General features: G+C 50.6%; 1 protein-coding gene across 7 annotated transcripts in view; it reads left to right on the plus strand.

Moving 5' to 3' along the window:
• CPLX2 (complexin 2) overlaps nucleotides 1-23,782 on the plus strand; it is an 84,333-nt gene extending 60,551 nt beyond the window's left edge. For 3 of the 7 annotated variants that reach the window (XM_036849353.1, XM_036849352.1, XM_036849357.1), the window contains 3 exons: nucleotides 18,409-18,527; nucleotides 18,666-18,841; nucleotides 19,601-23,782. In XM_036849353.1, the coding sequence (XP_036705248.1) occupies nucleotides 18,497-18,527; nucleotides 18,666-18,841; nucleotides 19,601-19,798 (405 nt within the window). In that variant the 5' untranslated portion in view covers nucleotides 18,409-18,496 and the 3' untranslated portion in view covers nucleotides 19,799-23,782. Of the gene's footprint in view, nucleotides 1-11,296; nucleotides 11,528-11,683; nucleotides 11,935-16,839; nucleotides 16,907-16,960; nucleotides 17,022-18,408; nucleotides 18,528-18,665; nucleotides 18,842-19,600 lie in introns of those variants that run through there. The other 4 variants (XM_036849354.1, XM_036849351.1, XM_036849358.1 and 1 more) reach the window with 4 other exon arrangements.
• The last annotated feature ends 3,430 nt before the right edge of the window (nucleotides 23,783-27,212 follow it).

The raw sequence follows: 27,212 nt of genomic DNA on the forward strand, positions 1-27,212 counted from the left end.
GGATATATGAACTAGGATCTGTGGATATGAAGTTTGAGCTTTGGCAAAGCTTTGAGCAAGGACCCACAGTGTGAGCTCCTTCTCTCACTTAAGTCAACATTACCATGGGGACCTTGTTGCACAGGTGAGGAGGTGTCATAGAGACAGAAAACTGGGACCAGGATGATCAGCTCCTTCTTGGGATGTGAGAATATTAAACAGAGGGTCCTTTCAGGGTCAAAGCCTGCTTGATTAGAAGTTTTCTGAAGGAGGGGACATACAGCTCCAACGTTACTGATTCCAGCAGGTCTCTTGCAGGTGGCGAAGGTAGAAACCTCATTCAAAGCAACTTAAGTAGAAAGATGGTATTTACTGGTCACATAATGGAAAAGTACATGAGCAGATGATGCTTAAAGGCACATTGGGATCTGGACACTCAAACACTGTCATCAGGAATTTGTCTCCTTCCCTTCGCTTGGCTCTGCTCTACTCTGTTTTGGCATCACCCTCAGGCAGGCTCTCTCTGGGTGGTGACAAAAAGGTCCAGCTGCTCAGGCCCACTTTCTGCCAGTCTTACAAATCCCATAGAAATAGAAAGCCTATTTCTCATTGGTTTCCGCTAAAGTCCTAGGGCTGACTCTCATTGGCTTAACTTGTGTCAAGTGCCAACCCTGAGCCAATCACAGTGTCCAGAGCTAATAGTCATCTGATTGGCCAGCTGTGGGTCTAATGCTCACCCATGGAAGTGGGATGTGGAGTCAGCCCCACCCAGACCATAAAGCCTAAAAGCGGGGAAGAAAGAGATGCCGAAGAGATACTAAACAGGCCAAAATGTGTGTCAGCACAGCAAATAACACCAAAAACATCCCAATGACAAAATACCATAGTGATGGGGCCAAAGCATGGAAGGAAATCTTGGGGTTATGTGTATGGACAAAGAAATGCAAAAAAAAGGGGACGCAAGTACAAGATTTAAAGGAGGATGCCAGCACTATAATTGTGGTCTGTGGCCCAGCAAGGAGCCTAGGTCTCCAAGTTCCCCGACCTGAGATGGGGACCTTAAGGCCCACAACCCTTTCAACCCCCAGATTGTAGGGCTATGCAATGCCCAAGTTTTGCCTCTGGAAATAGTCGTTGAGCATTCACAGTGAGGAAGTTCACTGTTTGATGTTGGAGATTCAGGGATGAGCAAGACACAGCCCTCGCCCTCAAGCAGCTTAGACTTCAGTAGGAGGAGACAACCAAGGATGTAGAAATTAATAGAGGAACAAAATGAACATCAGAGGCGTGGAGTGCACCAGAACAGTGAGTGCTCTGCAGGAGAGGAATCATGGTAAACAGGCTGGCAGAGGAGGTAGAAGGCAGACCAAGGGAGGCCCTCATGGGTCTGGACTTGCTGTAGGCAATAGTGAGTCATTGAAGGTTTCTGAGCACAGCAGTGACACAGCAGGAAGAAGTTTCATCATCTTAATGGAGCCAGATAAAGCCCAGAGGAGAGTCACAGAGATGATCAAAGGGCTGGGGACAGGCCTGTGGAGGGAGACGACAGAGTGAGGACTGGAAAGATGAAGGCCAAGCACAGCCTTGATCTAAGTCAGGCAGAGGAGCACACCGCTTCCTGACGCTAGACCAAGACACGGATGGAGCCGCACCATGAAGTCACTGAGAATGTTGCTTTGTTTAACTCCCATTGGGAAAGTGAGTGTCACACATACAAAAAATGTCATTTATATAACTGTGATCCCCACCCCCCAGAGGGGGTGTAGGCTGGAAATGGGGAATAAATCACTGATAAAGAGGTTCTGGTAGTGTTCTGAGTGGTCATCATAAAGGAAGACCGAGGGGCACCAGGGCGTCTCGGGATGTTCCGTATTCATTCATGAAAAGACCACTTCCTGAGGGCCTGCTTTGAGCCTGGCCCTTCTCTAGGCTCTGAGCCCAGAGACAGGATCAGGCTTCCCCTTGTCTTATTATATCATAGCCCTACCACCTTCTGAAACAACCCAGCTCCCTGTGTGTTTACTGGAGCAACATCTGCTTCCCCCATCACACAAGACAGAAATTTGCAGGGTTTTTTCTCTCCATTGTATCCCCAGGACCTAGAGGAGTCCTTGACCTGTAGTAGAAGCTTAGAACATATTTGCTGAGTGAATGAATTCCTCATGTTCAGTGAGTTCCTTTCCTCAAAGGGTTCAAAATCTAGGGAGAAAGTCAGACAACAAAGCCAACGTCAAGTGTAAAATTTCGTTTCAATGGTGCTACAATGAGAGGTCCATGTGGGAGCATATAGGACACCCCTGACTCAGCCCTGCTTCCCAGAAGGGATTCCTTTATACTTTAGCTGAGCCATGATGGTCAAAGTAAAACAGAGCAGGCAAAGCTCCTCTGGGAGCAACCAGTATGGGCAAAGGTGCAGAAACACCAGGTGGCAGCATGTACAGGAGTGATGGAGCATAGGTGGCTATTAATGGAATTGGAGAGAGCGGTTCTGGTCCTGGAGGGCCTTAAGGGCCAATTTAAAGGATTTGCACTTTCTTTTTGTGTCATTTAAGATCCTTTTGCTTGTGAGAAAAGAAAAAAACTAAAGCCACTTAAAGCAGCTTTAAGGACAACAAAATGGAAGGGGCGGTTATTGGCTCACAAAAATGACAAGACCTAGGAGAGCAGTAAGCACAGCTTGATCCAAGGTGGAAACAATGTCACCAGGCTAGGGTTTCTCCCTCTCCTTTTCTTGGCTCTACTTGCTCTCCCCATTCCGAGGCTCCATCAGGTGGCTCCTGGGAAACCCAATTCATAGCCCAGTGAAGCTAAAAAGAGAGTCCATTTCCCTTAGCTCAAGCAGAAGTCCCAGAATTGAGTCTCTCTGGCCCTGACTGGTCTGCTTTGGGTCATGTGACTACCCCTGAACTGATCTGGAGAGCCAGGGAGACCTAAGTGCTGATTGGCTTAGCCCGGGTCACGTGATCCATCCATGGCTCCAAATGAAATACACTGGTTGGCTCCTCCAAAGCTGATACCACACGAGGGAGTGGGTGCTGGGTGGCAAAATAAGCTGTGACCACCATGTGTTTCAAGGAGGAGAGTGATGCAATTGGACCCATGTTTTAGAAAGCTATGATTCTCCTACAGATTTGGAAGCCAGTTAGAAAGTCAATCTGAAGGCAAGAGCAGAAGCAGGAGCCGTGGTTAGACGGCTGGTGTTAAGAGTCAGGTTGAAGCGAACTGAGCGGAAGTGAGCAAAGGACTGTGACAGAGGGGGATATTTTAATTTACAGCCTTAGGACAGAGTTCCAGGGCCCTGACCTACAGCCACCATCACTTTTGATCACCTCAGACTTGGACCACCCAGCCCCATTAAGGACCAGCTTGTGGCAAGGTCCCCATATAAGTGCCCTAGCAGGGTCACCTACACTCTGGGACCAGTCGCCCCAAAGCTGCAGATCCCGGCTTGGCTGCCAGCAACCCACCTAATCCCCCTCTAAAAACGTGGCCACCTGTAGAGACATACCAGGTTCCAATGCTGCTGATGCCACCACTTCTCAGCTGTGTTACCCTGAACAAGGCCCTTAACCTCTCTGAGCGTGAATATCGTTATCTGAATATAAAGTGGAGATGATGACATTTAGGGTAAGGGACGCGTTGTGTAGGGATTAAATCAAATAAAGATATGAATCACCTACCACAGTGAGAGGCTCAGTAGGTGAAAATTCCTTCCTCTTCAAACCTTTCAGTTTTTCCCTGGTTTCTTCTTCCCAACACCTCTCCAACCCCTTGTTTGTTTGCCAAATAAAAGGTGGTTTTGTTTTATTTTGTTTTTTCTGCCAGAAAGAAACAACTGGAGGTTGAGTGGCACAGACCAGCCATTTTTAGATTTGTGGGTAGAAAAAAGTCCTCTTGTTCTCAGGCCGGACTCTAAGCCCCCTCTGGACTTCCTTCAGGCGATTCCCATTTGGGGACATGATACTCCAGTCCCTTGTGTGGTCGAGAGGAAGGAAGGAAGCCCAAAGAGGGGGTAAAGAAGTAGAAGAAACATCGCCCACCCCTAGTTTCCTCTAAACTTCAAATTCTTCTTTCTCACTCTAACTTAAATGAACTCAGGGGACTCAGGAGGCAGAGTTCTCTGGCAAAGAAGATCATAAAAGTAGGCTTTGTCTAATGATCGCACAGCCCCAAACTCCAGAATCCCCGCCTTGCTCAGGTGTTGGAGGGAAAGACAATTAACACTTGCTGAGATTGTGCTGCGATTCCCTAAACATCATTTTATCTGAGTCTCACAATCACCCTGGTAGGTTGGGATCATTGACCCATTTCACTGAGGAGGAAGCTGAGTCTCAGAGAAAAACCACACTCTCTGGAAGGGGCAGCGAGCTGCTGAGATTTCACCCATGTCTCTATGTGACCAGAGCTCATTGCTATCTCCTCCACAGTGCCTCTGAGATGACTCTGGCAGCCCCGGAGCCAACTTCCCTGTCCCTTCCCTGCTTTGGACTTCCAATCCCATCTGGCTTACAAGCTGTGTGTTTTTGATTTCTCCTCCTCAAAGCTGCCTCTTCACTAGGATAGCACTTAGTGTGTTGTATTATCATTGACTGTTGGTGGGCATCTCTCCCCGCTCACTCCTGAGTGCTTCAAATCAGAGGCTCTGATCTGAAAGGATCTTGAGCGTGTGAATTGGTCCATGTGTTATCTCTCTGTGGAGTATTCGCCTCTCTTACTGTGGAATAAAGAGGGGGAAGAGAAACTCCGAAAGTTCTTATACATCTTTGTCTGCCTAGGACAGTGCCTGGTGTGTCATAGGGTCGCCACACATGTTTGATAAATGAAGATTTGAGTGAAAGGAGACCTACCACATAGGGTTGTCATGAGCTGAAAGGGCTGAGATCTATAGCATCCCTAGAACAGTGCTTGGCATACTGGATGTGTTTTAAGAATGTAATGCTGAGTTACAACTGGGAAAGAATACTTACCCAGGAATTAGGAGTTTCATTAACTTGCTGTGTGGCATTGAGAAAGTCCCTTCCCATTTCTGGGCTTCTGTTTCTTCATTTGTAAGTTGAAGACACTGGATTAGATGACCAGAAATATACCTTTTCAGTGCCGACTTTTTATGCATGTTTCATCTCCTCCCTTCGCTCCAACTCCTCCCAAACACACACACACACACACACACACACGCACCCCACGTGCATGCCCGTCAATCTCCAAGACAGAATTCTGCTGCCTCTCAGCACTTTCTGTCTTTCATTTCCTTGACCAGAAGCTCCATGAACTTATTAAACTTTGCTGTCCATGTTCCTCAGCTATGCCTGCTTTAGTAAAACAGCAATAATGTCCCCTCAGATTCATTTTATTAAAGAGCAAAATCTGTTTTGTGGGCCAGGGTGTGCTGGTCCTAAATGGAAAGTAGAAGTCATTTCCAGCTCACTTGCTCTGTAAATGCAGGGGTTCTGCTGGCTGCCTTTGCACTGAGATGGAAAGAACATTTATCTTCACAAATGTAGGCAACACCATGGAGGCAGCCCTGCAAGGGACGGAGAAAAAGCCTTCCATTCCAAAAGGTGTGGCAAGACCAAAATAGAAAAGTTCTTCCTAGAACAGAAACAAAATTACACGGCAGTTTCACTTCTAACTCCACAATTCTAGACGTTAAGATTCATAGGATTTAAGATTCTAAAGTTGTGAGTGAATGTGTGTAAATAGTTGAATCTAAGCTTTTATTAGTCCTAAAATATTATATGATTCCGTGATTAAGTATTTTTTCCTACAAGACCAGGGTCCTATGATTCTCAGATTCTATTGACCCAAGACAAAGGTTTTTCAACTAGTGGGTGTATCCAAAACAGCTGGGGTCTTGGTAACCAATGCAAATTTCTGGGCTCCCATCTCCAAGATTTTGGTCCATCCACGTGGGATGAGCCCCAAGAGTCTGCAATCTTTTTAACAGGTCCCCCCAACCCCAGTGGATCTGAGTAGGAGGGGGCCACTCTTGGACATACAGTGTTTAGAGAGCCTGTCATTCTAGATTCTGTGATTCTAAATATGATTCTAAAATGGCCTTTTGCTTATGATTCTAGCATTCTGGAACTCTTATTCTGTTTCCATATGCCTAAGGACAAGATTCCAAGGTGTAAAGACTATCTTTCTGAGCAAGGGTTTCACATGGGGGAGGGGAAAAGAGACCAAGTGTCACGAGGTTGGAGGGACAGTCTAGAAGGGGGACTTCCTGAAGGCACAGAGCAAACGTTGATGCTGCACCGATTTGCCTGAGCAAGTCCAGTGCTAGGACTCAAATGAAGAGGCTTGGTGCGGTGCATTGGCTGGCTCTGGGGTGACATGAGCACCTGGGGTCATCAGGAGGAATTCCGGATGGACAGGGAGATCCAACCATGTCCTGGAGAGTTGGAAGGGCTGAGGTTGGAGGAGGGGAGGCAGAAATCACAGCAGAGAGCTCGAAAAAGAACCAGTGGCATGGGAGGAAGGATTTATCCGCAAAACATCCTCCCCGTGCCTGTGTTGGATGGTAGGGGAACTGCAGACTGGTTTGGCAGACATGAAAAGTAAGGTTTCAGGAAAACTCAGGCTGAGAGGGAGCTAACAGTGAGGGGATATCCCAGGGTACAGTGTGTGGGCTGAAAGAGGACTGCCTTGACATGCTAATGAGTGCTTGGATCTTGGAGGGTAAGGATGGGATGAAGGGTAGCAGAGGACCTCTAAGGAGCTTGTAGGCAGATGCTGGGCTGGGGAGGGGCTCTGAATTGGGGACAGGGTCTGGAATAGAGAGGGCTTCCTCAGGAGGTTCCCATACACACTCTATGTACCACCAATGAGTCAGGATTCAGATGAGGAACCTGGGACCCTCTTTCTGAAAACAAAAGTGGAGAATGGAGAATCCAAAGTTTTCCAGCTTCCCAGATGGGGCAGGTTGGGTTACTAAGGGTTTCTCTGGAGGGGGGGTGGGGGGAGAAGGGAAAAGAAAGGATCAGTAACTCTTGGTGACACATTTAGCCTGTATGTCTGCACAGTGGTGATGACACACTCCTGGCTGCACATACAAACCCATTCTGCCCCACACAATGACAGTGACACATGTGCCAGCTCATTGTGACACACTTACTTACACCTGCACCCTTACCACCAATGATGGCACCATTTCATATTGATGCTAACACACTATGTGTCATCTCTCATTGACAGCAACACTTAGGACATACACCATTGCACAGAAATGGTGATATGTCCCCAGAACTTTTGCATCTGGCACAGTCTAAGTAAATGGCACCCTCTGTAGTTGTACCGTGCACAACCTGCAGAGCTGCATATAGTACCCATGCCTTACACCCAAACCATCACGCAATGCCATTAACGTATTCCACTGTAACAACAACCTACTTAGCTCTACACCCAATAGCACACTCACACCAGAGTCACTTCATATCGGGAGGGATACACCACCACGCACTGAGTGTCACATGGTGACAAAACCACACCTGCCCTACTAGAACCTGTATCCCTCCACATGGATGCAGCCCACTCCCACCTGCACGGCCCCCAGAGGTGGGCACACACACAAAGTCACTTTTGCACACCAGTGGTTTGCCTTCACACTGTGTCACTGCATGTTGAAGAAGACAGACTGGGACCCTGACCTCACAACCTGACAGTGATGGCACCATAGCCTTGTTAGTGACAAGAGGGGAGGCGCTCATCAGATGAGCAAGGTGGCCTAGAGCCCTTCCCTCCGCACCACCCCCATAGTTCTGTTTCTGCCTCTGGAACACGGCCACCCCCACAAACCAAGACCAACTCTGCCCCTGCAGGCTCAAGCTAGAATGACAGGATGTGGAGTCAGCATCTGGAGCATTCAGATGTCTCTCTCCACTGACCAGCTCAACTCCTAGTTGAGGTCAGGGCCGGCCAGCAAGCTCTTCCTCATCTCCCACATGGCAGCCAGCGTGCCCTTTGGACGGAGGCAGCTGCGGGGAAGAAATGGGCTGACCTTTGGACAAGAGCCATGCTCACTGATCACATTTATAGTCTGTGACAGTTGTCATTCCTCACACACTCTTGCTCAATCCTCACACAAACTACTGACATTAGCTCTCTTGATTGGCTTCTTAGTGAACATTCAAGGCATGTACGTATCATTTTAAAAATCTGTTCAAATCTGGCCCCCTGCCCCAGCCCACAGGGTTCATCAATAAAAGTGGAAATTCAGCACCAGCCAGGGTAAGACACCTTAAGCAGAGCCACATTCATATTTTACCGGGTGACTCTTAGAAGCTGTCTACAAAGCAGGGTCTGCAAGGACCAAGGCTCAGCCTGGAGGGTGGGGACTTGCAGCAGGCTGGATTAGAGATGCAGGAGACGAAGGAAATTCTGACAACCCACATGACATGAAGACCCCAATCCGAGTGTGAATTCATGGCAGGTTTTTTTTTAAGTGAGAAACTGGAGAACAGGGAAGATGATAAATGTCAATGTAAAAAAAAAATATCGGCAGAGCAAAAGTTACATTTCCATAGGCTGTGGGATGTGTCAGAAGAGAAGCAGCCCAGCCTGGTGGAAGAACCCCAGAGCTCAGTGTCATGCAGGCATGGGCTGGAATCTTGGATCTGCCAAAGACTCACTGTATCTCCCTGGGCCTTGCCTTCCCCATCTTGAAAATAGGGGTTTATGTGAACTAAAGGAAAGAATGTAATTTATGCAAAGCACCAAAGTGAGCACCTGAGATGTAATGGGGGCCTGATAGTTGTATGATTAGTAATATTATAATCAGTAAGAAATGTTTATAATATTTAGCAACATTTCTGCAGTTATAAAACAGTATTTGGGAACCATGTCCAGGCTGGTAACACTGAAGAGGAACAAGTATTCATCTTTTCACCACCTTTTTTTGACAGGAAGCATCAGTGGCTCATGTCATACCCTAATTGTTCAAAGGATAAAGCCACCAAAACATGACTGAGCTGTCCTTTTATTCACCAGTAAGATTTTCTGCAGCTAGACATGACTCATGTCAGCTCATGCAGTTCTTAATAGGCTCATAGAAACTGGGGCTCAGAGGGTGCTTTAGCTGTCACTTACCACCCCAGTGCCATCTTCCAGGGGTAGGGAACTCAGCACCTCACATGCGGCAGTCCATACTATGGTTGGACAGCTCCAGCTGGTAGAAAGTTCTTCCTCTTAGAGCTTCTGTCTGCCTTCCTTTACCTTTCCTCCATGGCCCCAATTCTGTCTTCAACACTAGTAAAAACAGTAGTACTTTTCTTTCCTTGCAAGGGTCATTTATTCATTCAACAAGCATTCTTCAGCTCCTGCTTTGCCAGGCACCATGCTAAGTGCTGGAATTACAAATTGAGCAAGACTTGTCAGTCCTTCAAGGGCTGATCCCCCTTCAGCATTCTCTCCTCCAGGGAAAACATCCTTAAATCCTTCAACCATCCCTCATTGAACCTGATTTCCAGACACCCACCACCAAACCACTTCCTTCTTTTCTAACCATACTTGAGCCTACTAAAGTCCATCTTAAAGTGTTGTGTCCAGAACTGAGCTTAGTATTTTTCTGAAGGCTAAGCTGGATTTTTAGCCCAGCTTAGTCAACATCCATGTCAAAGGCAATGCCCATTGTGGAAAAACCCCAATTGTAACCAGAGTGCTGCCAGCCAGGTCCCACTCACAGAGCTTCTGTTCTAGGAGAACAGGGAAGAGGAGGGAGGAGGACAGAGGAGGACTCTGACTCTTGAAATGATGGGATGTCAGATCTCCCGTCCCAGAACTCCCCTCAGGCATTAGTGGCAATTCTAAGTCACTCTAATCAAACAGCCTCCCCTCTGCCCCTTCCATTAGTGTCTGCCTCTGGAAAGGGAAGAAAAATTAAAAATGAGCTGACAGGCCAACACAACACAGAATGGAAAACTCAGCCATAAAGGAAGGGACCCCCCTACACCCAGCCCCACAGCCTGTAAGGGGAAAACAGAGGTGAGCTTCAGAAGGTGACTCTCTCCATGAGGAAGGTGGGTCCACCAATGGCTTCTGATTTGTGGGGAGTCCCCCATTTTGAGACCTCTGCTGTGAAAATGTATGACGGAATAGTCCCCCCTTGTTGGAATAAAATCATGCCTCCTTCCTTTCCCAGATCCTGTCCTTCTGCAGCTCTGGCCGCTCCCTTCTTGGAAGGAAGCCATCGCCTTACAGAAGCAGGAGTCATCTCCACTCTGACATAACCCTGATTGATGCATAAACTCCTGCGAATCTTTCAAAGGCCTGGTGCAAGGCTCCTCCTCTCTGAAGCCATTTTCCTACACATTGGGCTGGATTAAAGGAAGCATTTTAGAGCCAAAAAGATGGCAATCAGAATGGAGAGGATCATTAGGAGAGAGTCATAAAATGAAAAATGAGTGTGAGGAGAGGAGGAAAGGCTGGGGTGAGCGGCAGATGTTGCCCTGCCCCTTGGTGGTCCCCTTTCTTCCCAGGGCAAAGGAGAGAAAAAATGGCCTTCTAGATTAAGTTTTGCCAAAGAATTCCTTATTCTTCACAGGGTATCACATCTAGAAGGGCCTAGCAAGTGACTTGCCCAAAGTCCACAGCAATTTTGCAGCAGTTTTCTCCCTCTGGGTCCACGTGGAATGTTCCTTACCCCCTATGGAGGCCTTAGCCACATGATGCATCAATGTTTTCTGAGTGCTCATGTGGAAGGACAGGATACTGAAGGGCTGCAAAGATGATCTGACGGTGGTCCTGTCATCCTGTAGGAGCTCACAAGCAAGAGGCATGCAAACAGAGGAACAGGGGACCCTGAAACAGGGGTGTGCCTGGGGGTGGCAGGAGCTCTGAGGAGAGTGTGACCAGTTCAGCCTGGAGGAATCAAGGTGGGCTTTCCTGAGCGGGCGATCTTGTATTTCTGCTTTAAAAAACAAAACAAAACAACAACAAAAAAAACCCTCCCTCCATCCCCTGACCCGCACTGCCCCTCGGAACATCGAAGCAGCAAGCTTGCGGTCCTAAGAGCTGTGGCCAGGATACGCAGCTGCAGGGGGGATTGCTGAGGGTGTATGGAGGAGAAGATACAAGAAAAGGTGGAGGAGGAAAGGGAGTGGAGATTTTTTTTTTTTTAAGAGAGGGGAAAGGAGGGAGAAAGGGAAAGGGAAACAGAGGGGGGAGGCGGAAGAGGGAGAGAGGGAAATAGGGAGGGAGGGAGAGACTTTGAAAGGGAGGGAGGGGGAGGGAGGAGAGAGGGGGAGAAAGGAGGAGGAAGAGGAGAGGGGGGAGTGAAGGGGGAGGGAGGGAGAGACAGACCGAGAGAGAGAGAGAGAGAGAGAGAGAGAGATTTGAATTTCCCATCTGGAAGGGGAGAGGTAGCACGTCAGGGTCTGGCTGACGGGCGCGATTGGAGGGCGCCTCCGGCAGCCGCCCGAGGCAATAGCCGCGGCCCCAGCTCACCGGGCGGAGTTGCACGAGGCGGCAGCGGGAGCTGGAATAGCAGAAGGAACCGCCTCGTTGAGTTCGGCCGGAGCCCTGCAGTGGCTCAGACGGTTGCGAGGACCTCCAGGTCGGTGCTGGCCACGGGCCGGGAGGGCGGAGCCGGGCTGTGGGCAACAGGGTCTGCGCTCTCGCCTCCAGGCCGCAGCGCAGCCCGGGAAGCTGCAGGGTATGGTTTTCGGGGGCACAGCTCCCCGAGACTGCCCGGGCGCGAGAAAGGGAGGCTGCGCGGCGGCAGCAGGGACTCTGCAGGGCGCGCTCGCCGTGGTGCTGAAAGGACAGCTCCCCGCAAGGGGGAAGCGAGCAGGCGGAGGCAAGGGAGTGAAGCGGAGGCCAACAGGGAAGGAGGGCTGGGCCCCCGAGCTGGAGACCCTCGGGCAGAAGCCCGAAGCTGTCCGGCTCCCGGGGAGCCAGGACCGCCCCGAGGGCGGCGGGAGACTCAAGTCTGAACCTAGAGAACAACTTCGAGCTCTTGGGGTAGGGATGGGGGGACGTCGATCTAAGCTACTTCAGGTTGTGGTTAACCTGGAGCCCGCCAGGGCCCTCTTCGCCGAGGGAGACGGAGCCGCCCCTGAGGGGTACAGTTCGGGTACCGGAGTGAGTCAGAGGGCGGCGGGAGTGGGGCGGACAAACCGAAGGTGCAGGGGAGGAAAACCTAAACGTTGACTGGGGGTGGGGGCCCAAGAGGACTCTATTTGTCATGGGAGGAGGAGGAGCCGAGGTTTGGGCTGCACCTGTCAGCTGCCTGGGGTCATTAGGAAGGGTCAGTTCTACGCCCTCGCCGGCCCCACTCTGCCCCCTCCCTCAGCAAAGTTTGAGACCAGGCCAGGTCTTGAGGTTGGAGCTCTAAGTGTTGGGGGGGAGGGGTGCTCTCAGTGGCCAACCGTGAGCTCGAGGCAGAACTGCCGGCTACGTTGATCTCAGTGGGGGACCGATAGAGGGACGCCAGGATTCCTGTCCCCCTCTTCTGCCGGGAGAATACGAAGCCCCCGCCGCTTCCGCTTTTCTGCAGGAGCCAGTTCCTTACCCACTCCCATCCTCCACTGCTCCTTTCCCTCCCCCAGTGCTTCTCCCTTCTAGAGGCATGGGGGAGGGGTGGGGAGTAGAGGGACATCCCCTGTCACTGCACCGCCATTAGCGTAGGGTCCCCCTCAAAAGGCAAATGAGTGTTGAACTGACTTGCAGTGAATATGGCCTGGACATGAGCTATTAAAAAAAAAAGACAACAGATAAACAGCCACAAGGACAAACCCTGCAGGTGCCCGAGTCTGCTTGTCAGATGGCGGGGTCCAGTCCTGAAAACCTCCTGGGGCTCTGATGGCCGAGCCTGAGGAGGTGCCTCAGCTGCCTTCGGGTTAGGATGGGTTAGGAGGGAGTCTGAGAGGGGAAGCTGAAGGCGCATCCCGGGCACGCTGAAGGCAAGGAAACCTGGTGCTGCGGCAGCATCCCTCCCCCACCCCTCCTTGTGTCCCCTCCTTGTGTCCCCTCCCCCAGCCTAGCGTCCCCACTACCACCACCACCACCACCACCGCCCTTCCCGCGCAGGGATAGACCAAGTCTTCCCGCAGACCCGCGGAGGAGTGCCTCCTGGCGGTCTGGCCAAAATCCTCAACTGCAGGCAACCTGCTGGACCTCAGCACTCCTACAGGCATATGGCAAAATATCTACACACACGCCTGCACACACGCTCACGCAGAATCACAACGATGCCTAAGTTCAGAGTTAGACACGCAGGAGCATACCTTGAACGAGTACACTCTCACATACTCGCTGACACACATTAAATTCAATCCAGCAAATATGTCCTGAGACTCTACCATGAACTAAGAGATGTTGTAGATGCTGGGACAGGAGAAAAGCACAAGATACAAGCCCTGTCCTGGGAAGAGTTCAGAGTGACTGGGAAGGGAAAGACACATAGCTGGACAGAGTGCATGAGCTGGAGGCAGGCAGGGCTGCCCTAGAAAGTGCCATGGGTCTCAGAAGAGGAAGACTCCATCACATCTCACCGAGGAGAGATTTCATGGGAGGAGTGATGTATGAAGCGGACCTTTGAAAAATTAATGCTGCTGCTGCTGCTGATGATGATGATGGTGATGACGGTGACAGCAAATATGTACTGAGCACCTACTATGTGCCAAATGCTGGGCTGATCACATTTGCATTATTTCATTTAATGCTTACAACATGCATTGGGTATAGACGTTATTGTCTCCATCTTGCAGATGAGAAAAGATTAAGTCATTTGCTCAAGGTCACTTAGTTAGTACTGGGGCCAGGAACTGAACTGGCAGAGAGGAGGTTAAGAGGTTCCAAGGATGTAGAAATAGCATGAACAGATGCCCAGGAGTTTTTGGAAAGAATATGTGTGGAGGTATAGCTGATACAGAGCCACATACAAGCGATGGGAAGTGAATGGTGAGGCAGGCAGATGCTAGACTGTGCAGGACTTGAAGGTCAGCACAAGGACTCTAGTTGGTTTAACCAGGCCATGGGGCGCCACTGCAGGATGTGTTTGCATGAGCAGATCTGCCCTTTAGGAAGATTAATCGGACAGCCTTGTGGAGGATAGAGGTAAGGTAGGGGAGGGACAGAGTTAGAGGTTATGCAAAAATTCAGAACCTCGAGGCCCTGAACAAAGGCATTAGCAGCCATAGGAGAGGGGATGTGTGGATGCAGGAAACACTGTGGGGCTATAATCTCTGGACTTCTTCCGCAGCACCCCGTCCCAATTATAACTTGCCAATTCCTTGTGTGGTTTTTGCCCAGCCTCTACCTCCCCAGCTGACTGAATGCTGTGAGAACAAATGCTATGACTCCCTTGTTCCCTGCCACAGCCCCAGCACTCAGAACAATGCCTGGCAGAGAGTAGATGCCCAAAGAATATTTGTAGTGTGAGTGAATGAATGAATGAAGAATTCCCTGACTGTGGAGTTTTCCATTGAGGCAATTAGAAGAAGGAATGCTGAAGGAAAACGTGGTTGGTGGGGAGGGGAGGCAAGGATGAGATTGATCTTTGGATAGAATGAATTTAAGACTATCCAGCAAAGAGTTAAATGTGCAGGTTTGGGGAGAGAGAGAGTGAGAGATCTGTGACTGAAGAAGCGCATAAACCAATAAGGGTAGGTGAGATTTCCCAGGTAGACAGTGGGAGAGGGAGGGGCAGTGGGAGGGGGAGTCAGCAAAAGACAGAAGGAAGACCATCTGAGAAGTAAGCTGATGACCACAAGAGTGATGTGTCATGGAATTCAGGAAATTCAAGAAGAAGGCTGAAAAAAAGCAGGGTGGGTGAGAGGGAGGTAAGGGGTCTTCATCAGCATCTGATACTGCAGAGGGATGGAGAAGGAGGAGAAGGAGGGCTGTGAAAACATTCCTGGGTCTGGTGATTAGGAGGACTCTGGCAACCCTGACTATGGCAGCTTCAGCAGCAGTGCAGGGGCTGCAGCTCTCCGATCTCACAGAGCCAGAGGGTTTGACTGGGAGGTGAGGAAGTGATGACACCAAGTGGAAACTACTTGATCGTGAAGCTAGAGGGCAGAGATTAAGAGAAAGGTAGGGTTCAGAGCAGGAGCTGGAGAAGGAAGGGGATAAAAGAGATGTACGGAGAAGAGATTGAAGGTGTGAGGAAGAGGGAGTAAAAAATGGATCAAGGAGAAGGTGTAAAGAAGGAAAATCTGGAGCTCAGGCAGATGGATTGGCTTCAGGGGGAAAGAGGGAGACCTCTTCCTTGGGAGTTAGGAGGGGAGTTCATTGTTTTGATAATGATAACAACCACCATTTACTGAGCCTGCATCATATGCAAAATACATTTCATAGATTATTTCTAAGCCTTCAAAATGGTATTATAATCCTCACTCTATAAAGAAGAACGAGACTCAGAGAGGTTAAGTCAATTACTCACTATCACACAGCTAAAAAGCAGCAGATTCAGGATCTGAGCCAGATGTGCCTGACACCAGAGCTCATGAGTCTTCCGCTGCACCACACTACAAAAAGTGAGAAGGAAATCACCTGCTGAGAGGGATGGGGTAGGAGTAGGTTGGGCCTTAAGAAATTCGTTAGGGGAATCTCTCCACAGGGTGAAGAAATTGCTTAACATCTAAAAGGGCCATGCTGGGAGTCAGCAGCAGGACCTTGGGGTGGACCCAAGAAGTTTGGCTAAGTAATCCCAGAAGGCTGGGAGTAAGAAGCACCTGGAGTGACAGGATGTAAACATGGAGAAGACTCAGCCCTTGAGTAGATTACTTTGCATGTGGGGGCTTGGGGTTGGTAATCAAAGTTTTCTGAATGAATACAGGAAGCAGAGGAGTCTGGAGAAGGAGATGGTTTGGTGACAGAGAGGTGGCATGTTGAGTTTGAGTGGTGCCGTGGGACATCCAGGGGGAGGCAGGCAAGAGGGAGGCAAGTGTATTTCTTGAGTTATTTATTGCCTGTTTCACACACACACTCACAGTACACACACTCCCAAAATGTAATCTGCACAAGCACAGGACTTTGTCTGTCGTGTTCACTGTTATATCCCCAGTGCCTAACACACTGCCTGACACGTGGTAGGTGTTCAACTAATACTTATTGGATGAATGAATATAGGGGTCTGGTGCTCAGATAAGACATCTAGCTGTCATCAGTGTTAACGGTCATAAAGCCCCTGGAAAGGGTGAGTTCTTCCAGGGAAAGATTAGAGATGAAAAGGAGATAAGGACTGAGGTCAGAGTCCTGGAGAATACACTTTTGAAGAGGCAAGAGGAAGAAAAGGAGCAGCAAAGGAAGGGAGGGGAGAAGGAGCAGTAGGAGAGGAGGGAGAGGAAAGAACTGAGTCACAGAAGCAAGAAAGGAGAGAGGTTGGAGGATACAGTGGGATGGCTAGCAGTTCAAATGCTGCAGAACTGCTTCAGCAGAAGAGCTGGGAAAAGGGCCCAGAAGATCATCTGGTTCAGGAGAGACACTTGCCAGAGCAGCAAGTTAGGTGCCCTGTGGACCAATTTGAAACATCTCCAATTAGAGTCCTGCGTCCTCCACCACCACCTGGCAATTCCTTGAGCTAAATGTAAACACAGAGGAGGAACCCAAGAGTTCCTGAAATCATTTGGTTATTATTCTTTTCCTGTTCTTAGAAATGCTGTCTCTTTACAATGTTTTTAGTCAAATGAAAATATCTTGATTGACTGAGCTGAGCCACCTTCAAACTCAGAATTGTAGATCAGGGTGGGTTCTTCTGCATTTCTTGGAAATCCTGTTCCTTTCTGGCATGTCCTCATAAACATGCAGTCAGCAATGGCTGACATTAACTAGCACCGGCTACACACCAGGCACCTGACCAGTATCTTCTCTTCCCCTTCATACATCAGTACAGGGTAGACTTAATACTCCCTCATTTTGCAGGGAACAAACTGAAGCTTTCCCAGGGAGCCACAGCCAGTGAGGATTGGGGGCCAAGATTTCAAACCAGGTGTGTCTGATACCACAGTCCCTGTGGATGGTTTTCTACTCCATCATGACTTTCCTCAAAACAACCTATCAGGTGATCTGATCACGTGGAAGTCCTCAAACTGTCAGGCCCCATGGTATGAAAAGATCTCAGTCTGCCGATATGTTTTCTCATTTTGAAAGAAATGAGGAAAATCCATCATCAATGAACAGCCAGTGACCTTGAACCCAACTTAGTTACAATATCCAGCCTGACTCCTCTACCACCATTTCCCAGGACCCCTTTATCCTCCTAGCAAATCAAAAAGACCCCAAGTCTATGTAGAATGAAAGGCCTGGGGGAGTAGGCCTGGCCCAAGTTGACCATCAAGGTACATGACACTTTGGCTGTTATAGCCCCATCCCCACGGATATCTCCCTCCATACCTGAAAAAGGATTTGCGGTGGCTTTGCCTATGAAAGCACCAGCGAAACTGATTGGTTAAAATAAAAAGGAAGTCTCTAAGAGTTAGAGCATCTGGGTTCAAATTCTCAGGGATGCGAGAAGAACGGGGTAAGAAGGAGGCCAAGTATAGAGGGAGGCTCCAGGCCCACTACCCTTCCCCTCCCACTACCGTTGGAATAGTTCCATTTTTATGTATTTTTCATATTGAGATTCCCATTAAGATTTTATTTGGAGAAAATCTTCTGAGGCAAAAAAATAACAATAAAAATATAATAAAAACTGAAAGTTGGTGATTTAGGGAGAGGGAAAGGAGGACAAACATAAGCTGAGTAGTTATGAGGCTCAGTGCTTGGTACTTTAAAGGCCCTTAGCCCAAAGAAGATTATTGTGTCTCCAATCCCCTCTGTGTAATTCAAAATAAAAATCAATATTAATCTATAAAACATAAAACTTACATGTATTATGCAATAAAAATAACTTATTTCTCCATTTGTCTAATTTCAGAAGTCTGGATATGTTCATGTAAGCTGGCTGTTCTCATTTTTTCACCTACCTCTTATTTGCTGGGGCCCCGAGTGCAGCTCACTCCTTCTAGGGCTTGATGCAGTGACCCAGGCTGGAATTCTCTCCAGTCTCCACAGTATCCCTGAGAAAGGAGGCACGGTCATCTCTATCTTATAGAGGAGGAAACTGGGGCTCAAGGAGATTGGATAACTTGCGTGGAAGTCACATGGCAAATAAGGAGTTAGGGTGGCATTAGAACCCAGCTCTGCCTATATCCAAATTCCGGGCTTTTTCCAACATTCCTGGCTTCGATCAAATTAAAGCAACATGGTCAAGATGAAGCTTTTAAAATAAGAATCAGAAGCCATTTGGCAGCACATATGTGCCTGGCACATAGCAAGTGCTCAGGAAACAGCCCTTTTCCATCCCTTTCCGTGTGGTACCAGGCACTGGGTCTTGGCCTCTGGCTGATGGTACCTGATGCCTGAACCAGGGTGACCGGTCATTTGTCCAACTCCACTGCCCTGCCTGTGCAGAAGCTTCTCCCATCTAACCCCCAACTCTTCTTTTTGCAGGTTGCCACATCTCCCCAAGCCAGGCCTGCCTGAAGCGCTGCATGCAAATTTGGCTGCTGGCTAGGGCACACTAAACAGAGTTGTAGGCATGGACTTCGTCATGAAGCAGGCCCTTGGAGGTGAGGCCCTAGCCCTGCACCCTATGCCCACTACCCAGTCCAGACCCAGGTGGGAGGGGCCTCAGCACACCAGGCCCCCACATCCCCAGCCTTGCCTCCATGACCCTGTCCTCTTCCTCCCCAACCCATCCCCCACAGGGGCCACCAAGGACATGGGGAAGATGCTGGGCGGAGAGGAGGAGAAGGACCCTGACGCACAGAAGAAGGAGGAGGAGCGGCAGGAGGCACTTCGGCAGCAAGAAGAGGAGCGCAAGGCCAAGCACGCACGCATGGAGGCCGAGCGTGAGAAGGTCCGGCAGCAGATACGAGACAAGGTCAGCACCACCCTCTTGCCCATCCTGGAATGTAGGGGGTTAAAAGGGTCTCCCAAAACCTTGGGCTCCCTTGAATCCCAGCTCTCACCTTAGACCTAGTTCTCTCTGAGTCTCACTCTTTTCATCAGAATAATGCATGTCAAGGAACACCTCCCTCAAGGACCGTTATGGGGATTAAAAAAGGTAGTGGATATAGTAAGTGCTCCCTAATGTTTGCTGCTACAAGTCCGCAAACTTGTACCCGAAATCCTGGAGACCAAACAAGTTTGGAACCCAGAATTTGGGGATTTTGGGAAAGTACTATAGTGCCCTGAGCACTGTTATGTGTCACTCCCAGTGAGTTTGCAGCTGCCACCCTATGCCAAACAGTTCAATACTTGTCTGCTCGAACTGCAATAAATCAAGGCTATAAGTAGCCTTCCATCAGTTCAAGTCAAGTTTTGTCACCAAAATTTGGCCCAAAGCATGTGGGAGAACATTCAGTTTTCAGATCTTGGAGGATTTCAAAAGAGCAAAGAAATTATGTGGGCAGGTATTAATTTTAAAGGAAACCCCATGCACCATCTCTCTTTTATTGAATACCAACTGAAGACAAGCACAATCCCACAAGGAAGGTGCCCTTATCCCCATTTTGTAGATGAGAGGACCCATGGGCTCACAGGGAGTTCCCATGAGCTGCCCCAGCCACATGTGCATGACCTTGAGATCCAGCTCTCTCCTTGCCCTGTTCATGCTCCTCTGCACCCTTCCCCTCCCCAGTACGGGCTGAAGAAGAAGGAAGAGAAGGAGGCTGAGGAGAAGGCAGCCCTGGAGCAGCCCTGCGAAGGGAGCCTGACCCGGCCCAAGAAGGCCATCCCGGCAGGCTGCGGGGACGAGGAGGAGGAGGAGGAGGAGAGCATCCTGGACACGGTGCTCAAATACCTGCCCGGGCCACTGCAGGACATGTTCAAGAAGTAACCGGCCCTCCCACCGCATCCCCACTCCACTTGTTACTTTTTTTTTTTTTTTTGGTTCTTTCTTTTCTTTTTATTCATTTAAGTCTCAGTTCTGAAGGGGAAAACCTCAGTTGGCCTCTGTCCCCCTTCCCTGGCCAGGGGCTCCTCCCCCTCAGCACTCTTCACACTCCCTTCATCCCAGGGTATCCAGCCTCCACCTCACTCCCAAGTTGCTTGAAAAGAAGAAGACAGCTTTTCTCCAGCAGGGGGTATTGAACCCAGTGCAGGAAGCACTGGGGGCCCCCTCCAGAAGCCTAAGGTCTGGGCTGGTGTGGTAATCCCCATACATTCCTTCATGTGCCCCACTGCCAGGAGGACCACTGTCCCCAGCCAGCCAAAGTAATGACACATTCCAGCCCTGCCCAGCATGCTGACCTTTGGCCTCTAAACCCCAGTGGGCCTCCAGGTCAGGGCAGGGGCGTTGAGTGGCCTGGCTCTGAGGAAGGGAGTCAGGGTAAGTCTGTCCTGTTAGGGCTTAGCCTGAGTCTGGCCTGTTCTGTTCTGGCCAGGCCTGGGTCTGGGCAGGAGGCTGAGGCTCTCCTTCTTTCCTCCCTCTGATGACACCCAGTCTAGGAGCATTCCTCTCCCAACCCCCACCTGAAGAGGCCTAGCCCCTGCCAAGCCAGTCCCTCCAAATGGATCCTCTATGGACTTTAACTCATCTATGGAGGGGCCCCAGGGTAGGGCAGCCCCTTGTTTCTCCCCCCCACTCCACTTAGGTCCTGGAGCCCCACTGCCAGGCTGGGCCCGGCTTGCCCAGCCAAGGGGCTGCCCAGGCCCCCCAGAAAATACTTGGAGCCATTGGGCAGCGATGGCCCATGCCATGGGACTCCCCCATTGGTACAGCCAAGCTGCCCCCATTCTTATCCACTCCTCTTCCTCACCTTGTCCTGTTCATATGCTTCCAGGGCCCCACGGTCCACAGGAGGACCCTTCCTGGCCAAAGCCCCAAACTTTTTGGGAAAAGCCAGTTCCCAGTTGACAGAAGGCATCTGTTCTTTCATCTTATTGGCCAAGAACAAACTCTCCTCTGGGATGTGTGAGACTGGCATTTGTTCCCCCCACCCAATTGTCAAGGCCTCCTTCTCAGTAAGTTGTATGAGAACTGGGAAGCCATGGAGCAAATGAGAGAGGAAAGTGTTTGCCCAGGCATGCATGAATGTGCATGGCAGAGACTGCATCAGCAATTGTATGTCCAGAGATTATACACATAAGCCTATGATTAGAGTGTCTTGAGATTGTGTGTGTGTGTTAGTCATCATCCCTGTGTGATGTATGTTAGGCAGCCTTGTGTATGTATGCTTGTTTGAGGTGGTATGTATGAGTTGAGATTGTGTCATATGTGTGTACTAACCATCTCATATGTGTGTTAGAGCTTGCATGTGTTAGCTAGTATCTGCATTTGTTTTCAAAAATAACAGGTATGTCAGGAGTGATGAGAATGTGTTAGATGTTGTAGAAGTATGTGTTTGAGAGAGCTGTCAGATATGCTGAGACTGTTGTGTGCATGTGTTTGGCTCTGAAAAGGCAGTTGTGTGCAGGACGTGTGCTTGGGGAGAAGGAACATAGGTAAGATGACCCCTCTTGGCCCCCAAACCACTAGTCACAGATGGCCACATCCAAGAGGAGACCTTGTCCTTGGCCTAGAGTCCTCCTGCCCTTGGGGGGTTCCTGCCTGAAGTCCTCAGAAGTCCACTGGGACAGACCCAGGCAGTGCCCCAAGAAGCCATGGTGGGCCCCCACCAGGGCCTACCCCAAAAGCAGGGGACAGGGAGGGGGCGGCTTGCCTGTCCCGAAGCCCCTGCCCCATTGGCCCCAGTTTGCATTCTGCCGGTTTTCCATTTTAGTGAATTTACGCTTTTATTTCAGAGAGAGACATGGGTCTTCTCTGTCTGTTTCCAATAGTTAAAGCCATATCAGTTAGACTGCAATACTTTAAAGATGAGACAAAACAATCCATATGTTTAGGGAACCAGAAAAGTCCCCTGGTCTGTCCCTTCTCTGGGGAGCAGGGCCTCAGCAGCTCCAGCTCCCTGGACTTGCCCTTCTCTCCCGCCCACACCCCCTCCCCTGTGCCCCTGTGTCCCGTCCCCCCAGGGGGCCTGTGTCTGTGTCTGTGCCTGTTTCTGTGATGGGGAGCCACCTTGCACCCCTGTTGTCTGCTTGTCTGTTTGTATCTGTTATCCTGGGCAGGATGGTCATTCTCAGGAGCCCCGGGGTCCTGGGGCAGAAACAGGCAGGGCCCAGTCCTGGGCCCCAGGCCTCCCCAGACCCTGTGTGTAGGTCCTACCTGGACACAGGGGTGAATCCCAAGTGTTCAGAAAGGTCTCCCTCTTGACAGGGGCCCGCAGACTTCAAAGGTGATGCCAGGGCACAGAGAGTGCCAGATGGACAGTGAAGACCGAGGCCCAGGGAGCTTCAGATGAGCAGGGGAACCTAGCCATGCAAGACATCCCAGGCAGGCCTGAGGAACCCCAGGTCCCCAAGCGGCATCCCTCACAGTCTTCACAGCCCCTCTGCACCCCCAGAGCAGGCTCAGGGCTTTTCCCATATGAGAGTGCCTTCCAGGCTGGCTGGCTTAGTCTGGTGCACATCCTGGATTCCTTTAGACTCCTCCAGCCTGCTTCTGAGCAGGACGACTGGAGGTTTTCCTGGAGGCAGGGACAGGGGGAGAATTTCTGCCTGGGGCATACTACCATAACTCTTGGGTCCAGGGGAACACGATGACCACCATTCCTGACACAGACCTTCCAGTGGAGAGAGGCTAATATGTGGCCCAGAGAGGATGTCATGTGCAAACACACTTGTGGGAGCACAAAGTATTTGTGAGGTGCTCTAGCAGAGAAGGGATGGTCACATGAAGTACCTGGGGTGGGAGGTGTATAAGGCCCACTGATGGGAGGGGGAAGAATGTGTCACACACAAATGGGGCAGTGTGCATGTGACACACTTAGGAGGTGGGGCAGGGAGGGAGTGGCCCCAGAATTCAGCATGCGCACACACAACATACAAGGGAGCTGTTCTCCCAGCTAGGAGAACGGGAAGAAGCAATCATTGCATGTGGGTGAAGACAGAACAAAATGCCCGCTTGCCAGGGGTGGCCACTGCTGTGCTGTGTGCCTGGGAGCTAACCACCAGAGAGAAGGGAAGTGCTTTTCTGGATCTCCTGTGCTGGGCACTGGCAATGTCCAGAACTTCCACACAGGTACATCCTCTGCTCCAGGTCCAGAAAGTGTCCTTAACTACAAAGGGGTTTCCTCCAAAGGTAAGCAGGAGGTCAAGAGACCCTCCCAGCTGTGAGAGAGGGAGAGAGCCAGAGAGAGAGAAAGGGAAATAGAAACAGAACAGAAGTTCTTCAGCCCAGGTCCCTCTCAGGTGGGACAGCTGGTGGACAAAGCAACCTCCCCAGAGGCTCAGAGCTAGAGTAAAATGGGGTGAACCACCAGCCCCGGGAGCCCCTGCCACCCAGCCAGCAGGGTTGCCCACCACCACCACCCAACTGTTCCATCCTTCTAGGTTCCTCAAACCCTTGAGTGCACAGGGGCTGGGGGTCAGACTGGCTCAGATGACGGGACATCTCTCAGGCCTGAGGACATGACTCCCCCCACATGTCCCCTGCTCTCCTCCCCACTCCTGTGCCCCACCCTCTTCACTGGAAAGAGAATGAGAGGTGCTCCTGCTGGCCCTCGGGTGGGGATGTGGGTCCTAGTGAGACCCAGGTGAGGATGACCATCCTACTTGCGTGGGGAAATCCATTTCCCACTGTGCTGTGTCCTTGTTGCTCTGCTTCCTTTAAATGTGTCAGTGCCTGGGGGGAAGGGAGGGGCAACCCCCATGCCCCCCTGAACCTGACCAAAAGCCATGGCTGTTGCTCCCCCTTTGTATGACGCAGATGCTAAGATGTACCAAACCAACCATGACAACAAAGAAAAGACCTTGTACAGCAGCTCTCGGTCTGTCTGTCCTCTTCTGTCCATCGGCACTGCCAGAGCTACATGGGATGCCAGCTGAGAGGAGGGGGGCCAACCCACAGAGCTCAAGAGATCCCAGAAAACCTTCAGTTTTACCCTTGCTTCTGGCCAGGACACTCTGGCAATGACCCCAGAAACCAGCCGAGGCTAGAGTTAGGACTGGCCCCAGAGATTCAGGGCCACTCATGTCCTGCCCTTCAAAACCAACTGACAATCCCAGGAACTGGTAGTCCAGCCTGATTGTAACACCCCACACCTTGTCTCTGGCCACCCTTCCCCCCAAGCCCCGTGAGTGTGGCATCCTGGCACAGAGTCAAGTCACATGGGTAGGCAAAGGTCTGTCATTGGTTGTCCCTCCAACATTGATGGAGTTCCTACCTTTGCTAGTCTGTGTGCAGGAGGCTGGGGACACAGAGAGAGGATGCATTTCTCCTGGACACAGACACATCCCAGACTTTGTTGAGGAGTCAAGAACAGACCACACTCGGCTGTCCCCCACCATCACCATGCCTTAAGCTAGGCCTCTTCTCTCTGCTTGCATAGGCACCTCTCATTCCCCACACACTGCTCTCCTAGCCTGTATCTCTTCCCTTCCACCCATCCTCTCCCCACCACCCCACCCCAGCTAAAAGACTTATCTAAAATTCAAACTTAACCATGTCACTTCCCTGCCAACACCCTTCAATGGCTTATAGGACAACATCAAAATTGTCAAAATGGATCTCTGTGATATGACCCCAGCTGGCTAGGTCCAAGCCCACCTAACTCTGCTCCAAGCTCCCCCAGTCCCCACACATACCATGCTGTTTTGTGTTTGCCTATTCTGGCCTCTCTGCCTGAAATGAAAGGTACCCTTCCCCTTTCTGGTGTACTCCCAACTTCTCAAGATCCAGCTCCAATGTCACCTGCTGTGTGAAGCCCACCCTGACATAGCCCCGCCCCCGTGTCCACAGCAGAGTTTGTTGCTGTGTTCGCACAACACAGAGCATCATGGCTGAACTCTCAGACAGCGCTGGGTTTGCTGGTGGGTTCTGTCACCTAGCAGAGTGATCTTGAAGAAGCCACTTAACCCCTGTGAGTGTTTTCCTGCAAGTAAAATGGGATAAGAATCGCTCTGACCTCCACTGCGGTTGTGAGGAATGAATGGGGTGCTGCCCACATTCTCTTAGCACCATGTGCCAAGCGTTCAATGAATGGAGGCACTGTGCAAATTCTGCTCTAATTGAGGTCCCTGCACATCTCTCTCACTAACTTGGGAACTCTATAAGGGCAGAGCTGGCTGGTACCCCAATGCCTCCCAGCATCTATCACAGAATCTAGCCTACACTGGGTGCTCAGGAACCCCAGTGCTGACTCAGCCACATAAGTGGCACAATCTCCATCTCCTTTACTTGGTGGCCACAGCCACTTTTCCCTTAGCTCTCTGCACTTACTGGACAGTGCAGGAGAGGAAAACCGGACCCCTCCCTCTTCTGTGTGCTGACATCACCTCTCCTGCCTGTTCTACCAGATCTTTCCAGGAGCCTGGGCTAGTCCACTATGGGTAGCATGTGCCCTGGACTCTTGGAGTGTGCAATGGGAGGCTGTATTAGTTATCTAGTGCTGCATAACAAATGACCACAAGCTTAGTGGCTTAAAACAACACATGTTTATTACCTCACAGTTTCTGTGGGCCAGGTGTCTAGGAACAGTTGGGCTGGGTCCTCTGCTTCAAGATCTCTCAACAGGCTACAGTCAAGGTACAGGCCAGAGCTGAGGTCTCATCTGAAGTTTCAGCTGACCAAGGACCACTTCCAAGCTCACATGTTTGCCGGCGAGATTTAGCTCCTGTTGGATTGAGGGCCTCATCTCCTGGCTGGCTGTTGTCCAGAGGCTGTCCTCCATTCCTTGCCATGTGTGCCCCTCCATTAGGGCAGCTCACAATATGGCACCTTGTTTCATCAAAGCGTGTAAACCAAAAAGGCAATAGAGAATCCTGGAAGTGAAAGACCATCACCTTTGCCATATTCTATTGGTTAAAAGTCACAGGCCCCAACTACAGTTACAGGGAGAGGGTTACACGAGGGTGCAAACACCGGGACAGGGATCGTTGGGGCCATCTTAGAGTCTGCCCCCAGAGAGGCTGAGGCAACTCCTTCCTTACAAAGGAATAGGAGTTAAGCAGGGCCTCAGTGGAGCCAGACCTCAAACTTCTTCAGGCCCAGATGGTGGCGGAAGTGTCTCCGAGCAGGGCAGGGGCCAATGGCAGGCTCCCCTAGGGCCCCTGCAAGACTGAGGCCATTCCCAGAGCTGGAGGCTGGGCTCCAAGGGCCTTCCTAGGCTGGGGATTGGAGAAAAAGGGCTAATGAGGGCTTCAGGCTTCCCTGGGAGTCCATCTGTGTGCTCCACCAGCATGCCAACCACTGTCCTCCCAAGGTCCAGGTCCCTCCTCAGTAAACAACCGAGCCCCAGGCACTCAGATGATTCCCTGCTGCCCCCGTCTCCTCTCCTTTACACTCATAGCACCCCAAAGTGCCCTGGTGGGAAATGCCAGCATCCTCTCACTTTGGGTCCTGAATGTCTTCTCCTAAAAGTCAGTTAAATCGTACTTACTGAGTTCCTACCACTTGCTAGGCACTGTACTAGGCACCAAGAACACCAGTCAACAGCCCCTTCCATCCAGGAATCTACCCAGGCAAGTAAACAGACCGGTTACCCATCTCACCATGTGCAGTGATACAGGCAAACTGAGAGCTGCCAGGAGGCAGGGGGTTAATGAAGCCTCCTAGGCATCCCACTAATTGACTGCAAAACTCTGCTTCTAGACCACTCACTTAGCACTTGTAATTAATTGGGGCTTCTTGCCTGATCTGAGAGGTGATTCGATACCCCCCAAGGGCAATGTTTTCTTAGCTGGTATCCTCCAGCTGGAGCTGTCTCTATGCATTGGCCTCTCCATAGTGCCCTGGCTATGAATGCAGACTCCTGCCCTTCCTTCCTCTCTGTGTGAGCTCGGGCGGGGCCCTTCCCCACTCCAAGCACAGAGCTGAGTAGTACAGTCACATGGTACAGGCTGAGTGGGTGGGGCTAGGGCTAATATTACCACCTCCTTGGACACCAGGTCCAGGGTATCCATCCCGTCCTGGGACAGGCCCAGTGGTCTCCAGCCACATTAACTCCCCACTGCTCTCATAGTAAGAGGCACTTGGCATGACCTTGTCTACAGGAGGGTCAAGGCAGCCTACCTTAAAGTACAAGGGGGCATGGGGAGGGAGCTTCCACTTACTAAGCCCCTGCTACATGCCATCCACAGGGCTGATTGCTTTAAAGGCACCACCTCTGCTCATCCTGACAGGAATCTCTGAGGTCAGGATTATGCCCATTTTACTCATGAGAACACTGAGGCTCAGAAGTAGAGGCTTATAA

The sequence above is a fragment of the Balaenoptera musculus genome, chromosome 3, assembly GCF_009873245.2.
Source record: "Balaenoptera musculus isolate JJ_BM4_2016_0621 chromosome 3, mBalMus1.pri.v3, whole genome shotgun sequence".
NCBI classification, from domain to species: domain Eukaryota; kingdom Metazoa; phylum Chordata; class Mammalia; order Artiodactyla; family Balaenopteridae; genus Balaenoptera; species Balaenoptera musculus.